Here is a 14507-nt window from a genome sequence, read left to right as displayed (position 1 = left end):
GTAGTAGATAAAGCGACACAGTATTGCTTTCTGCTTGACCAACTTACTAGACATTGACCTAGAATTTGGCAGCTACCACTTGTAATTTTTCTGTCTAATTTGCACCCAGCATAGTCTGAATCAGAATAGCCAACAAGGTCAAAGGTGCAAGTTCTAGGGTACCAAAGTCCTACATTTAGAGTACCTTTAATGTACCTAAGTATTCTTTTAACATATGTTAGGTGTGACACTTTTGCACAGGATTGGTATCTTGCGCACATACCTACTGCAAACAATATATCAGGTCGGCTTGCAGTTAGGTAAAGTAAGCTACCTATGACACTCCTATAGTACTTTGGATCTACTGATTTTCCTTCTGGGTCAGAGTCAATGTCGATGATGGTTGCCATTGAAGTATTTATTATTTTTGAATTCTCCATGCAGAATTTTTTAATTAACTCCTTAGCATATTTAGTTTGATAAATGTAGATTCCATCTTTGGTTTGTTTTATTTGTAAGCCTAAGAAAAAGTTGAGTTCCCCAACCATACTCATTTCAAATTCATTTTCCATTAATCTAACGAATTCTTTTAAAAACTTAGAGTTAGTTGAGCCAAAAATTATATCGTCAACATAGATTTGTGCTATGAAGATGTCTTTTTCTATAGTTTTTACAAATAGGGTCAGATTTATTTGTCCTTGGTTAAAGCCTTTGGATATTAAGTTTTTTAAAAAGATTTTGAAATTAAGTATTAAAATAATTTTGAAATTAAGTTTTTAAAAAGATTTTGAAATTAAGTTTTAAAATAGATTTTGAAATTAAGTTTTAAAAAGATTTTGAAATTAAGTTTTTAAAAGATTTTAAAATTAAGTTTTTAAAAAGATTTTAAAATTAAGTTTTTTAAAAAGATTTTGAAATTAAGTTTTAAAATAATTTAGAAATTAAGTTTTAAAAAGATTTTGAAATTAAGTTTTAAAATAATTTTGAAATTAAGTTTTTAAAAAGATTTTGAAATTAAGTTTTAAAAATATTTTGAAATTAAGTTTTCAAATAATTTTGAAATTAAGTTTTTAAAAATATTTTGAAATTAAGTTTTTTAAAAAGATTTTGAAATTAAGTTTTAAAATAATTTTAAAATTAAGTTTTAAAAAGATTTTGAAATTAAGTTTTTAAAAGATTTTGAAATTAAGTTTTTTAAAAAGATTTTGAAATTAAGTTTTAAAATAATTTTGAAATTAAGTTTTTAAAAAGATTTTGAAATTAAGTTTTTTTAAAAAAGATTTTGAAATTAAGTTTTAAAATAATTTTGAAATTAAGTTTTTAAAAATATTTTGAAATTAAGTTTTAAAATAATTTTGAAATTAAGTTTTAAAATTGTAACGACCACCCTTCTTACTACTACTACTACTCTCTAAGAGTGACCGTTACTTAACTACTAACTCTACTTAACCGGTATAATTAAAAAACCACGAGGAATCCCTACCGAAAAATCAACAATACAAACATACTATACTCAGCCACAGGCGGCTGGAACATATATTTTCACAACCACGCAGTATAATATCACAAATAAAAGAAGGAAACTACCCTAACGATAGCAAATAACAATACCACTCCATACAGTAGAACTCAACTACAAATACGGAATAAACTTAATAACAATCTTAACTCATAATAACATTTAAAGGAAACTAAAGAACTCTAAACAGAAAAGTCTTAATAATTCCTTAGCAAACTTTTGATCTCCCCATAGTCCAGCCATCACACACCTTCATCACCACCACCTTGTCGCCTTCCTTGCTAAATCTTTTCCTTTCCTTTATCTACAGTAGGAGGAAGTGCAGTCTATAAGCATAAAGCTTAGTAAGCGCTATCTACTCACAAAAACTCGATATGCATGTATATAAATGATCCGGCGGTAAGAACAGTGGCCCCCCCAGGGAGGGGAGTCAACGCCGCGTGGAGGTCTAAAGGTTGGCAGACCGACCGGCCGGATGGAGTAAGTGACGACCCTGCGCAGAGTTGGGTTTACGACGTTCAAAGTCAACAAGATCGTTCAGCCGAGCGGTCGGAAAGGGCAGACAGACCGCTCGGCTGAAGTATAAAGTAGTCATGCTGAGGTTTCATCTAAGCACCCGAGCACCCGATTTGGAAGCTCTCGAACGGATCTAGATAAGCGTCCGGTCGGACACTACAGGAGGGCCGAGCGGTCGGACGCTCGGTATTTAGGAGCAGAAAAGACAAAGGGACGAGGGAAACAGCCTCTGACAACAGGCATGACTAGTGATCAGGCCATACTTGGGATCTGACAGAAAGTTCCATTGTCCCATCAGAAAGGTGCTCAGACTGTGTAGCATGGTGTCAGGCAAGGTTTTCTGACAAGCCCATGCCGAGGTATGGCGGGAGGACACGTATTCACCTCGGTGTGTGTGCTCGAGCTCCTCCACAGCCCTATATAAAGGGCCCTCATTCTTCATCGGAGGTATGCATACTACGGTCTTTGGAGCAGCTTTTTCCACCATTCTCTTGCCTGACTTGAGCGTCGGAGGGTCGCCGCCGGGAGGCCATCCCGGCCCGACTTCTGTGCAGGTTCACCGGAGCTTCGTGCCTCCAGTCGAAGATCCACGTCAGCAATAGGAGAGCGCCCCGTGCCCAGCGTCCGTTGGTTCAGCGATTCGGACAGGATCAATTTGGCGCCGTCTGTGGGAACGCTCCTGCATCCGAACGAAAGCAATGGACGAGGCTGGTCGACCGCACACAGCGATGCTCTCCAAGAAGAAGCTCGACGCACTAATCAAGGCAAAAGTAGTTAAGGTCATGGAGCAATAGAAAGAGAATGCGCAAGCCGGGCGGCTGAAGCAACAAACAACGTCAGCATTAAGTGCCCGAGCGGAGGTAATGATCCCGAGCGGATGCCTCCCCTGTGACAATAATCCAACCGGCTTTCAAGGGGGAGCACCGCCGGCCGGATTAAGATGGATGGGACTTGGACCAACCATGGAGTGCAAATCATCTCCAACCTTACCGAGCTGGGTGAAAGGTGCACGAATGCAACTCATTTTTTGTGTGTATGCTAGTCGCCTGTAATGCAGGAAGCAAAACGTTCCAACGTAATTGGCATTATATGCCGAGCGGCTGATCTTCATGATGTATAAGATCCGAGGCAGCGACTTAATGTCGAATACCCCAGGCCGATCGGCCGGGCGGAAAAAATTGGCGAGCCCAAGGCTCGAGGATGAAGGCCCCGAGCCATTCGGCCGGAGGTACATGTTCCGAGCCAAAGGCTCGATGACGAAGGCCCAAGCCGTTCGGCTGGGTATATAAGCCAAGTTGTGAACTTGGGGATGAAGGCCCCAAGCCATTCGGCCGGAGGTACATGTTGCGAGCCCAAAAGCTCGAAAACGAAGGCCCCGCGTCGTTCGGCCGGAGGTATAATAGCCAGCCCAAAGCTAGATAATGAAGGCCCCGAGCCATTCGGCCGGAGGTACATGTTCCGAGCCAAAGGCTCGATGACGAAGGCCCAAGCCGTTCGGCTGGGTATATAAGCCAAGTTGTGAACTTGGGGATGAAGGCCCCGAGCCATTCGGCCGGAGGTACATGTTGCGAGCCCAAAAGCTCGAAAACGAAAGCCCCGCGCCGTTCGGCCGGAGGTATAATAGCCGAGCCCAAAGCTCGATAACGAAGGCCCCGCGCCGTTCGGCTGGAGGTATAATAGCCGAGCCCAAGGCTCGATAACGAAGGTCCCACGCCGTTCGGCCGGAGGTATAATAGCCGAGCCCAAGGCTCGAGAACGAAGGCCCCACGCCGTTCGACCGGAGGTATAATAGCCGAGCCCAAGGCTCGATAACGAAGGCCCCGCGCCATTCGGCCGGAGGTATAATAGCCGAGCCCAAGGCTCGAGAACGAAGGCCCCGCGCCGTTCGACCGGAGATATAATAGCTGAGCCCAAGGCTCGAGACCGAAGGCCCAAGCTCTTTGGCTGGGTATATACGAATAGAGCTATGAGCTCAATAACGAAGGCCTCGCGCCGTTCGGCCGGAGGTATAATAGCCGAGCCCAAGGCTCGAGACCGAAGGCCCAAGCTGTTCGGCTGGGTATATACGAATAGAGCTATGAGCTCAATAACGAAGGCCCCGCGCCGTTCGGCCGGAGGTATAATAGCCGAGCCCAAGGCTCGAGACCGAAGGCCCAAGCTGTTCGGCTGGGTATATACGAATAGAGCTATGAGCTCAATAACGAAGGCCCCGCGCCGTTCGGCCGGAGGTATAATAGTCGAGCCCAAGGCTCAAGACCGAAGGCCCAAGCCGTTCGGCTAGGTATATACGATTAGGGCTATGAGCTCGAGAACGAAGGCCCCGTGCCGCTCGGCCGGAGGTATATCATTTACTCTACAGCTAGCCATAAAGACCGACGAGCTCCGTCGTTAAATATCGAGAGACGAGCCGGCGTCTATAAACCCTCCGAGCGGAAGACCGACGAGCTCCGTCGTTAAATATCGAGAGACGAGCCGGCGTCTATAAACCCTCCGAGCGGAAGACCGACGAGCTCGGGCGAGAAAGAACGTCAGGCGGGTCGGCGTCTATAAACCCTCCGAGCGGAAGACCGACGAGCTCCGTCGTTAAATATCGAGAGACGAGCCGGCGTCTATAAACCCTCCGAGCGGAAGACCGACGAGCTCCGTCGTTAAATATCGAGAGACGAGCCGGCGTCTATAAACCCTCCGAGCGGAAGACCGACGAGCTCCGTCGTTAAATATCGAGAGACGAACCGGCATCTATAAACCCTCCGAGCGGAAGACCGACGAGCTCCGTCGTTAAATATCGAGAGACGAACCGGCATCTATAAACCCTCCGAGCGGAAGACCGACGAGCTCCGTCGTTAAATATCGAGAGACGAGCCGGCGTCTATAAACCCTCCGAGCGGAAGACCGACGAGCTCCGTCGTTAAATATCGAGAGACGAGCCGGCGTCTATAAACCCTCCGAGCGGAAGACCGACGAGCTCCGTCGTTAAATATCGAGAGACGAGCCGGCGTCTATAAACCCTCCGAGCGGAAGACCGACGAGCTCCGTCGTTAAATATCGAGAGACGAGCCGGCGTCTATAAACCCTCCGAGCGGAAGACCGACGAGCTCCGTCGTTAAATATCGAGAGACGAGCCGGCGTCTATAAACCCTCCGAGCGGAAGACCGACGAGCTCCGTCGTTAAATATCGAGAGATGAGCCGGCGTCTATAAATAACCCGCGCATACAGGGGCAATAAAAACCAGCATCCAAGGAATTGGCGGCCCAGTGTCACTCGACTTGCTCTACGATCCGCTCGGCTAACTACCCAAAGGTACTTTGGCATTTTGCAAATGACCTCTGTTGTCGAGGGACATGGTACGTATAGCCGAGCGGAAAGATCATGAGGGCTACTCTGAAAGTCCTTTCAGGGGAACGGGAGGTGATAATGGGCAAGCAGAGAGGGACACAAAGTGGCTATATGAAAAGACAGCCAATAAAAGGAAAACATTGCATTAAGTTCAAAATTTGTAGGCCAAGCGGCCTAATTACAAAAACAGGCTATTTTCTTTAGCCGAGTGGTCACATTGCATCCCTATTCTAAATAATCGTAAAGTGTCGTAGGGATGTCGTTGAGCACCGCCGCCTGGTCCTTAGCTGGAAGGACGAAGTATTCGGGGAGCTGACCCTTGGACTTCAAGAAGTTGGTGGTGGCCGTCATTGCGAGGTCAAAGGCCGTGTACATCCGCTCGCAGATTTTTTCAAAGAATGCTGGCGAGCGAATGTAACCTTGGCGCAAAGCAGCGGCGCGGGTCGGCTCGCCCTCCTGATATTCTTTGAAGGTCGCCTGAGAAGCAGTGAGAGCCTCTTGCAGTTGCTTCAGCTCCTCCTTCTGCTTGGCCGCATCAGCCGAGCGGTCAGTCTTCTCGGCGTCGAGCTGCTCCATCAGCTCCTTCACCTTCTGCTCCAGGCCTCGGGCCTCCACGTTCTTTTTCTCCAGATCGGAGATGGCGGTGTTCTTCCGGGTGGTGGCCAGAGTCAGCTTCTGGTCGAGTGACTTGATTTTCCGCTCGGACTCGGCCAGATAATGGGCTTGATCAGCTGTCTTCTTCTGCTCGGCCGTCAACTGATCCTGGGTCTCCTTGAGCTGCCTCTGCAGCTCGGCATATGTCGGGCCTAAGGAGCCGGACGGACCATTTGAAGCTTTCAGTTGCTTCAACTCCGCTTCCACCTCAGCCAGACGGCTGGAGACCACTATTTCCTCGACCCATCGCTGCAATAAATATAACTATTGTCAACGACCGACCGGAAATATCATATAAACGACTTGGAAGGAAAAAATACTTACCCCAGTGGCCTGCTCCATGTGGCTATCGGCCAATTTGCTGAGGGGGATCATTGCGACCCGCGCCCGAGCGTCTGCCCACATCTCAGCCAGTGGGCCCTTCATGGTGATTGTATGCTCATGCGCCGATCGCCGATCGGCCTCTGGGAGCAGCTCTTCGGTGGGAAGATGAAGGGTGACCCGAACTGTGCGCCCGCGACCAGGTGTTGTACCGGCGGTTGGAAGGGGGTCAGAGGTCGGCGCGGAGAACTGGGAATGAATGGTCGAACGTTGGGTTGAATAGCGAGCGGGCGGAAGGATGCTGATGGGAATAGCCTCCACCGGAGCAGCTGGCTCTTCCCAGTCCGAAGGTGTCTGGTCGGACGAGATGGTTTCTGTCTCCGGCGCCTTGCCCCGATCAGATTCAGTTACCCGCTCGGATGGGTGGATCGTGGAGGTTGCCGACCGCACGGAGGTCTCCACTCGACGCCTCTTTTGGTGAGGCTGCTCTTCTTCCCGAGCGGAACCTGCCTCGGGGGTGGTTGGTTTTTCAGAAGGGGTGGCTCCGCTGGCCACATCTTGCTGAGAAGGAGCGGCCGGCTCAGCTTGAGTCCCGCTCTCTCCTTCGCGGGAGCTGACCGGCTGGATACCCAAAGCTTCCATTTCTCTGGCCGCCATGGCTTCCAGAGTGGCCGCCTTTCTCTTCAGAACACCGGCCATGACCGAGTCCATGATGATGTCCGCTGCAAAAAAAAAGGAACAGAAATCAGTTAGCAATCAAAGCAAATGTGCAACCAAAGTTCTTACCGAAGTCGGTCGGAAGAGGAGTCCGTATAGGACTCAAGCCGAAGATGTACATCACTCCCTCGTGAAGAAGTTTATTGATGTCAAGGCGCAGACCGGCTAGCATGTTTGTGGCGTGGAGGTAGTCCGGTCGGGTCTTGAATTTCTTCAGCTCGGGAGTGGGGGGCAAGTTGACTTGCCATTTTGTCGGGAAGGGGGCCTGATCAGGCATACGGATATAGAAAAAATAATCCTTCCAATGTTTATTGGAGGAAGGAAGTTTGTTGAAAAAGACCAAGCCGGGCCGAGCTTGGAACATGAAGGTGCCCGGCTCGGCTTGCTTGGGGTAATAGAAGTAAAAGAAGACCTCCGGTCGGAGGGGGATGTTGTGAATCTTGAACAAAACGACAACACCGCAAAGGAGACGGAAGGTATTGGGTACTAGACTTCCGAGCGGCACACCGAAAAAATTATAGACATCTATGATAAAAGGATGTACAGGGAAACGAAGACCGGCTGCAAACTGGTCTCGGAAGACACAGAAAGCTCCGCGCGGCGGCCTGTGCGGCCGGGCGGAAGGACCAGCTAAGCGAATTTCGAAATCCTCTAGGATTTCGAAATTATCTATCAGAACATCGAAGTCATCGAAGTCCCGCTGTTCGAATCGGGACTGCATGGTGGTGTACCATGGGCCGAGCGACTGATCTTCAGGATTGGAAGAACTAGCCATGGGTCGATCGGAAGGGATCAAAAGGGCAAAAAGACAGAAGAAAAATAACAGCAAACGAAAGGAAGTTTCAAGGATCAAAACTGAGAAAGAAATGCGGAGGAAACGCTGGAAAGGAAAAAGGAAAGATATAAAACCTTGCTGCGGGGAAAGAGATCAAAGAAGAGGCGCCGGAGAGCGTCGGAAAGAAGAAAGGGGATCGCCGGAGCTCCAAAACGCAGCGGGCGATGGTCGAAATTGCGGAGGCAAGTGAGGAAGAGAAAGGAAACGGAGAGTTTATATGGTGAAGGCCGAGCGACCTCCACCGTTGGATCCAGGTCATGGGAATCAAAGCATTCATCGAGCCGTCCATTTCGAATGGCTTCGATCACATCAAAACACCACGCCACTGCCGCCGTACGCCGATGGCAGTGCTCCACGTGGCGTCCAATCATTCGGAGCATTTAATGAAAGCATGCTCAACCTTAATGTCGAAGATTGGCACATAGCACGAGGAGATCCGGTGAATGCCATGGATGGTTGAGCGGATTATATCAACAAGGAGGAGCCGGTCGGCCAGACTAGACCGATTCTTAGTCCAGTCAGTCGGACTATTCGCCTCCTTTGACTAGACTTGAAGGGGAGGCAAGTGATCCGGCGGTAAGAACAGTGGCCCCCCCAAGGAGGGGAGTCAACGCCACGTGGAGGTCTAAAGGTTGACAGACCGACCGGCCGGATGGAGTAAGCGACGACCCTGCGCAGAGTTGGGTTTCCGACGTTCAAAGTCAACAAGATCGTTCAGCCGAGCAGTCGGAAAGGGCAGACAGACCGCTCGGCTGAAGTATAAAGTAGCCATGCTGAGGTTTCATCTAAGCACCCGAGCACCCGATTTGGAAGCTCCCGAACGGACCCAGATAATCGTCCGGTCGGACACTACAGGAGGGTCGAGCGGTCGGACGCTCGGTATTTAGGAGCAGAAAAGACAAAGGGACGAGGGAAACAGCCTCTGACAACAGGCATGACTAGTGATCAGGCCATACTTGGGATCTGACAGAAAGTTTCATTGTCCCATCAGAAAGGTGCTCAGACTGTGCAGCATGGTGTCAGGCAAGGTTTTCTGACAAGCCCATGCCGAGGTATGGCGGGAGGACACGTATTCACCTCGGTGTGTGTGCTCGAGCTCCTCCACAGCCCTATATAAAGGGCCCTCATTCTTCATCGGAGGTATGCATACTACGGTCTTTGGAGCAACTTTTTCCACCATTCGCTTGCCTGACTTGAGCGTCGGAGGGTCGCCGTCGGGAGCCCCTCTCGGCCCGACTTCTGTGCAGGTTCACCGGAGCTTCGTGCCTCCAGTCGAAGATCCACGTCAGCAATAGGAGAGCGCCCCGTGCCCAGCGTCCGTTGGTTCAGCGATTCGGACAGGATCAATAAATAAAAACATGCTAAAACTGAATGCTAACATGTAAAGCTACTCATGCTCATACATAGCAAAGGAATCATACTAACTGAAATACTAAACATGTATAGCTAATCATGCTCATAAACCAATAAAGGAATCATACAAGCTGAAATACTAAACATGTATAGCAAATCATGCTCATAAACCAATAAAGCTATAACTGCATGCTGAAAGCAAATAAAGCTAAACATGCTGAATAATCTAATAGCAAGAAACAAATAAAACTACTACTGCATGCTTCAAATAACAAGAAACTAAACTTTCTAATTCTAAACATATTTGAAGCTTGTTTCATTTGTTTCAAAACTTATACTTTAATACTTCAAAATAATAATAAACTTCTTTTGGGCCCGGCATCGTACCACTTTGCGCGCATTCTTAATAAGAATCGAGGTAGATAATCCCGAAACTTACTGCCTAGGGGCATCTTGGAGCTCATCCCTTGGACCTTGTGTCCGGTACATGACCTTTAAAAGTAAAATACTTTTTATCTTAATTACTTCTTCTTTAAATGCCTTGGCATTTTAATAGACACCTTGTGTGCCAAAAATCCCTAAAATCTTGACTTTGGGATTTACTTAAGGCCTTGGCCTTTTCTTTCTTTTCTTTTTCTTTCTTTTTTTTTTACTTGGTAATGCTTCTAAAAGAATTTGATAGAACTCTTATTTTCCCACTAGAATACATGGTTGTTCATGCTTATTAAAATGGCAAATAAAAACTAAAGAAACTGCTCATGTGTATCTAGTAATAAAGAAAACAGATCATGCTCAACTCATAGCAATTAAAAACTGCACATGCTCAATAATAGCAAATGAAAACTAGAAAATCTGCATATAAGATTAATACAAATCTGCACTGTGAATGTTACAAAATTCTGCACTACAATGCTTATCAAGATTCTGTTCTACAATGCTTAATCATTCTATTCATTCTGTAAACATTCCTATCTCGAGAGGAAACTATTGAGGCATATATACACCTAAGAAAACTAGGTTGAATTCTATACCAAAATCATGCCTAATGAGCTAGAGAAAAATGGATATTGCTTCTACTTAAACTCGATGTTCACTAACTACTCAGCTAACTCCCTAGCAACCATTCTGCACAATAAATTGTGAAATAAAGGAATCAAGCTTGCTGAATTATCAAAAAGAAAGGTTGTCCTATGCTCTAATAGAGTTGTACGTTTCTGCAGTGAACACAAAGAAAACTTGAACTGGAATAAGCTCCAAAGGGCTGCTCTAAGCTCCAAATGGAGTTGTTCTTGTCTGTAGAAATACACAAAGAAGGAGGTTGTTCTCTGCTACAATTGGAGCTATTCCTTATCTACTGCAAATACTACAGGGAAATGGGACGGTTGGTGCCCCTTTCCTAACGCAAACCAAACTAAACCTGTTGGAAACTTAGAACCTATATAAAGCTTGTTTCGTTTCAAAATCAACTCCCATATCTAGCAACAGGATACTAATTCTTGCTACTACAGAATTTAAAAGAAAGGAAACCAAGAACGCATGCTTCTAAAACTTCAACAAAACAGAACCCTAACCAAAAAAAGAAACAACATGGCAAGGCTACACGGGAGATCCACAATCGTGGCAAGAAACCAAACCAATCGAAAACCAATCGAAGGGAACTACTCCTACTGCAAGTGAGAAGCAACTCACCTCGCTGTTCTTGGACTTACAACCGAAAAGGAGGAGCTTCTAATGCTGCTAGGGTTTCGGATAGCTTGGATTTCGGCTCTTCTTCGTGCTCACAAGCTCTCCTCGACGATGGTGGTCGCACACGGGTGAAGACCGACCAGAAAAAGCCTAGCTCCGTCGCCCTTTTCGCCCGAACAGCGAAGTCGCCGCCACCGTTCGCGAGAGAGGAGGAGAGGTTCGGGTGAGAAAAATTTTGGGTTCGGGAAAAACTTAAACCTCTTCTTATAACTGAGATTTTTTTATTAATTATTATACCTTAAATACAATCCATTCTTTCCTTAATTAACAAAAACTCGCTGGCGCAGCTGGTTAACCCGCTTTTAACCGAAGCCACAGATCGCAACTTCGATCCCTCAGCCGCGCACTTTTTCCCAATTTATTCCCTAATCATTAACTATGCTATAAATTTAATTGTCACCATATAAGGTTAACAAAACCGTGTAGCTCAGCTGGTTGGGCTGGTTTTGCTTGGGTCAGTCCGACCCGAGGTCTTGGGTTCGAATCTCACCTTCAACGTTTTTTTTTTAACTTCTTTCTTTTTGTAACCTACTAAACGACCTCCAAAAATTACGTAAAAATACTCTAAAAATTCCTAAAAATCTCTAGAATATTTTAAAAGTATTTCTAAATATTTTTATGGACTTTTTGAACTTGAAATAGGGAAAATTGGGTCGTTACAAAAATAATTTTGAAATTAAGTTTTTAAAAAGATTTTGAAATTAAATTTTTAAAAAGATTTTGAAATTAAGTTTTTAAAAATATTTTGAAATTAAATTTTTAAAAAGATTTTGAAATTAAGTTTTTAAAAAGATTTTAAAACTAAAATAATTTTTAAGAGATTTTTTTTAAAAGGATTTTTAAATAAGTTTTTAAAATTGATTAATTGATTATAGAATTTGAATTAATTATAGTTATGAGTTTAATTTTGAATTTGAATTTTAAATTCCTTAGTCATCTCACCCGATCTAAATTTTCAATCAGGGAATTCTATAATTTTTGTGAGATGAATTGAGGTTCACTTTAAAGGTTTGGTTTAACTTTAGGTTAGATTCAGGTTTAACTTTGGGTTTAACAAGTAAGCATTCTTTGGATAAATTTCTGGGCTATGGTCAGTCATAAGGAACTCATTAAAGTAACCATGCCTTCGAGGTTTTTCAAATAGTCCTACCCATTGAACTTAATACTAAACCTTGGTCTAACTGGTTATGATCCATTTAAGGGTAGCTTCGGTCAGTTCCACTTGGCCAAATGCACCAGGTCGAAGCCATATCTTCCTAGACATGCGATGCCCAAGCTTCCCTAACATAGTATCATCCAAAAACTTCACCAGTACCGTGGGTCAAGTTAAACCTAACCCACTTTTTCTAACCTTAATTACCCTGCCGCGTAGTCTACTCTTGTTTACCCATTTCGGGTAGATTAGTTGGAGGTGCCAGTTATTCTAGATCCTCCTTCTATTTTTTATTTGATTTAAGTTTTGGATTGAGTTTTAATTTCGAATTTTGAATTTGTAATTTGAATTTTAATTTAATTTCGAATTTTGAATTTGTAATTTGAATTTTGAATTTTTTGAAGTTTAATTTAATTTTGAATTTTGAATTTGTAATTTGAATTTTGAATTTATATTTAATTTTGAATTTTGAATTTGTTATTGAATTTTGAATTTTGAATTTTGAATTCATAATTTAATTTTGAATTTTGAATTTGATTTTGAATTTTGAATTTATATTTAATTTCAAATTTTGAATTTTAATTTTAATTTCAAATTTAGAATTTTAATTTAACTTCAAATTCTGAATTTGTAATTTGAATTTTTGAATTTTAATTTACTTTTGAATTTTGAATTTTGAATTTGAATTTAAATTTGAATTTTGAATTTTAATTTAATTTTGAATTTTAATTTATAAGTTGAATTTTTTTCGTGTTTACTCCCCTGGATCATAGCCTCGATATGGTCTATCGAGGTAGTGTATTTGATCTTTCGGGACCCAGTATTAGCCAAGTCTAATTTGATTGACCAATTTGGACGTGGGGACCCATGCTTGAATTACCTTTCTATTTAGTTTATTTATTAAGGATAAATAAGATTTATATTTCTTTTTGGTTTTATATCCTAGCCCAGTTTTATTGTAGACGACTCTTTATGACCCAAGAATTAGGTCGAGATTCTTGGATCCTAAAGAAAACCGTTCTAAGGTATTTTTTAAATCCTTGACCTGATTATTCAAACTAGAATTTTCTTCCTCAAGTTTTTAAACTTGAGTTGAATTTCCGGTCTGAACTTGATCAGGTAAGGATTTGGAGTTAGTCACTTCTTTAAGGACAGCTACTTCCTTTAGAAGTGACTTAATCTTAAGGTTTGACTTAGCTAACTTGCGTAATAAATAATTGACTAAATTATTAAGTCTAGGAATACTTACAGTGGAGTCTGGCCCTTCGAAAACGGATGCGGATCCGTGGCTTCGCTCGAACTCGGCCTCTGACTCGCTCTCGCTCTCAGATTCGTCGATCTGGTCCCGGGCCATCAACGTGAGTAAACTCGTCTGATCGAGTTCGTCGTCGTCTTCCTCCGAAGAAGATTCGTCCCACATCGCCTTCAGGGCCTTCTTCCTTCTTTGCTTTTTTGCTTCCTTTTGGTTGGGGTAGTTGGCTTTGATGTGCCCCTTTTGGTTGCATCCGTAGCAGATTACTTCAAATTTTACTTTAGAACTCGGTTGGACCTCCTTGGATTGTACCGCCTTCTTCAGGTCTTTCTTGTTGAAGCCCTTCTTCTTCTTGTAGAGCTTCTTCACGAGGTTCACGAGTCCCCTGGTCAGTTCGTCTTCTTCATCTTCTGAGTCGGGTTCGTCTTCTGATTCCGGTTCCGTTTTTCGTCGTAATCTCGGTTCCCGTGTTCGACTGGTACCTACAACCAAAGCAACCCCCTTCTCGGTTGGTTGTGTATTAGTCTGCTCGTGAAGTTCAAACTCAGAAAATAACTCATCTAATTTTAAACAAGACAAGTCCTTGGAGACTTTGTAGGCATCTACCATTGATGCCCACAATGTACTCCTCGGAAATGAGTTTAGAGCGTACCTTATGACGTCCCGATTCTCGACTTTCTGCCCGATCGCATGAAGAGAATTGAGGATGTCTTGAATCCGTGCGTGGAGTGAACTCATCGTCTCTCCTTCCTGCATTTTTAGATTGTACAGTTTATTAAATAATAAGTCACGCTTACTTACCTTGGTTTCGGAGGTGCCCTCGTGAAGTTCGATTAATTTCTCCCATAGCTCCTTTGCCGTTGAGAATGGACCAGCTCTGTTGAGCTCCTCCTTGGTCAGCCCACACTGGAGGATGCAGGTCGCTTTGACATCAGCTTCCACCTTCTTGATTGTGGTAGATTCCCATTTTTCGCATGGTGTCGCCTTGCCGTCTTCGTCAGATGTGAGTTGTAGTCCGGTCTTGATTATCATCCACGTATCGAATTGTGTCTTCAGGAAGGTTTCCATTTGCCCCTTCCAATATCCGAAGTCTTCTCCGGAGAAAAGTGGGGGGCGAACGGTGCT

General features: G+C 44.3%; 1 protein-coding gene across 1 annotated transcript; it reads right to left on the bottom strand.

The window, feature by feature from the left end:
- Positions 1–5576: 5576 nt before the first annotated feature.
- Positions 5577–14450, bottom strand: LOC122050185. Its single transcript, XM_042611115.1, has 3 exons — positions 14255–14450; positions 6330–7048; positions 5577–6254 (listed from the first exon to the last, which is right to left on the bottom strand). The coding sequence occupies exons 1-3, from the start codon at positions 14448–14450 to the stop codon at positions 5577–5579; spliced, it is 1593 nt and encodes a 530-aa protein (XP_042467049.1).
- Positions 14451–14507: the final 57 nt, after the last annotated feature.

Source organism: Zingiber officinale, chromosome 3A (genome assembly GCF_018446385.1).
Source record: "Zingiber officinale cultivar Zhangliang chromosome 3A, Zo_v1.1, whole genome shotgun sequence".
Taxonomy (NCBI): domain Eukaryota; kingdom Viridiplantae; phylum Streptophyta; class Magnoliopsida; order Zingiberales; family Zingiberaceae; genus Zingiber; species Zingiber officinale.
Note: the sequence above shows the minus strand (reverse complement) of the source record. Positions and strands in the feature narration are given on the sequence as shown.

Excerpts from the sequence above, each read along its gene's own strand:
- LOC122050185 (XM_042611115.1), bottom strand. The coding sequence starts at position 14,450 with ATGGAAACCTTCCTGAAGACACAATTCGATACGTGGATGATAATCAAG. Across the intron at positions 7,049-14,254 it reads GGAGGAGCTCAACAGAGCTG|CGGACATCATCATGGACTCG; the intron begins GTCCATTCTCAA and ends TTTTTTTTGCAG. Across the intron at positions 6,255-6,329 it reads ACATGGAGCAGGCCACTGGG|CGATGGGTCGAGGAAATAGT; the intron begins GTAAGTATTTTT and ends TATTTATTGCAG.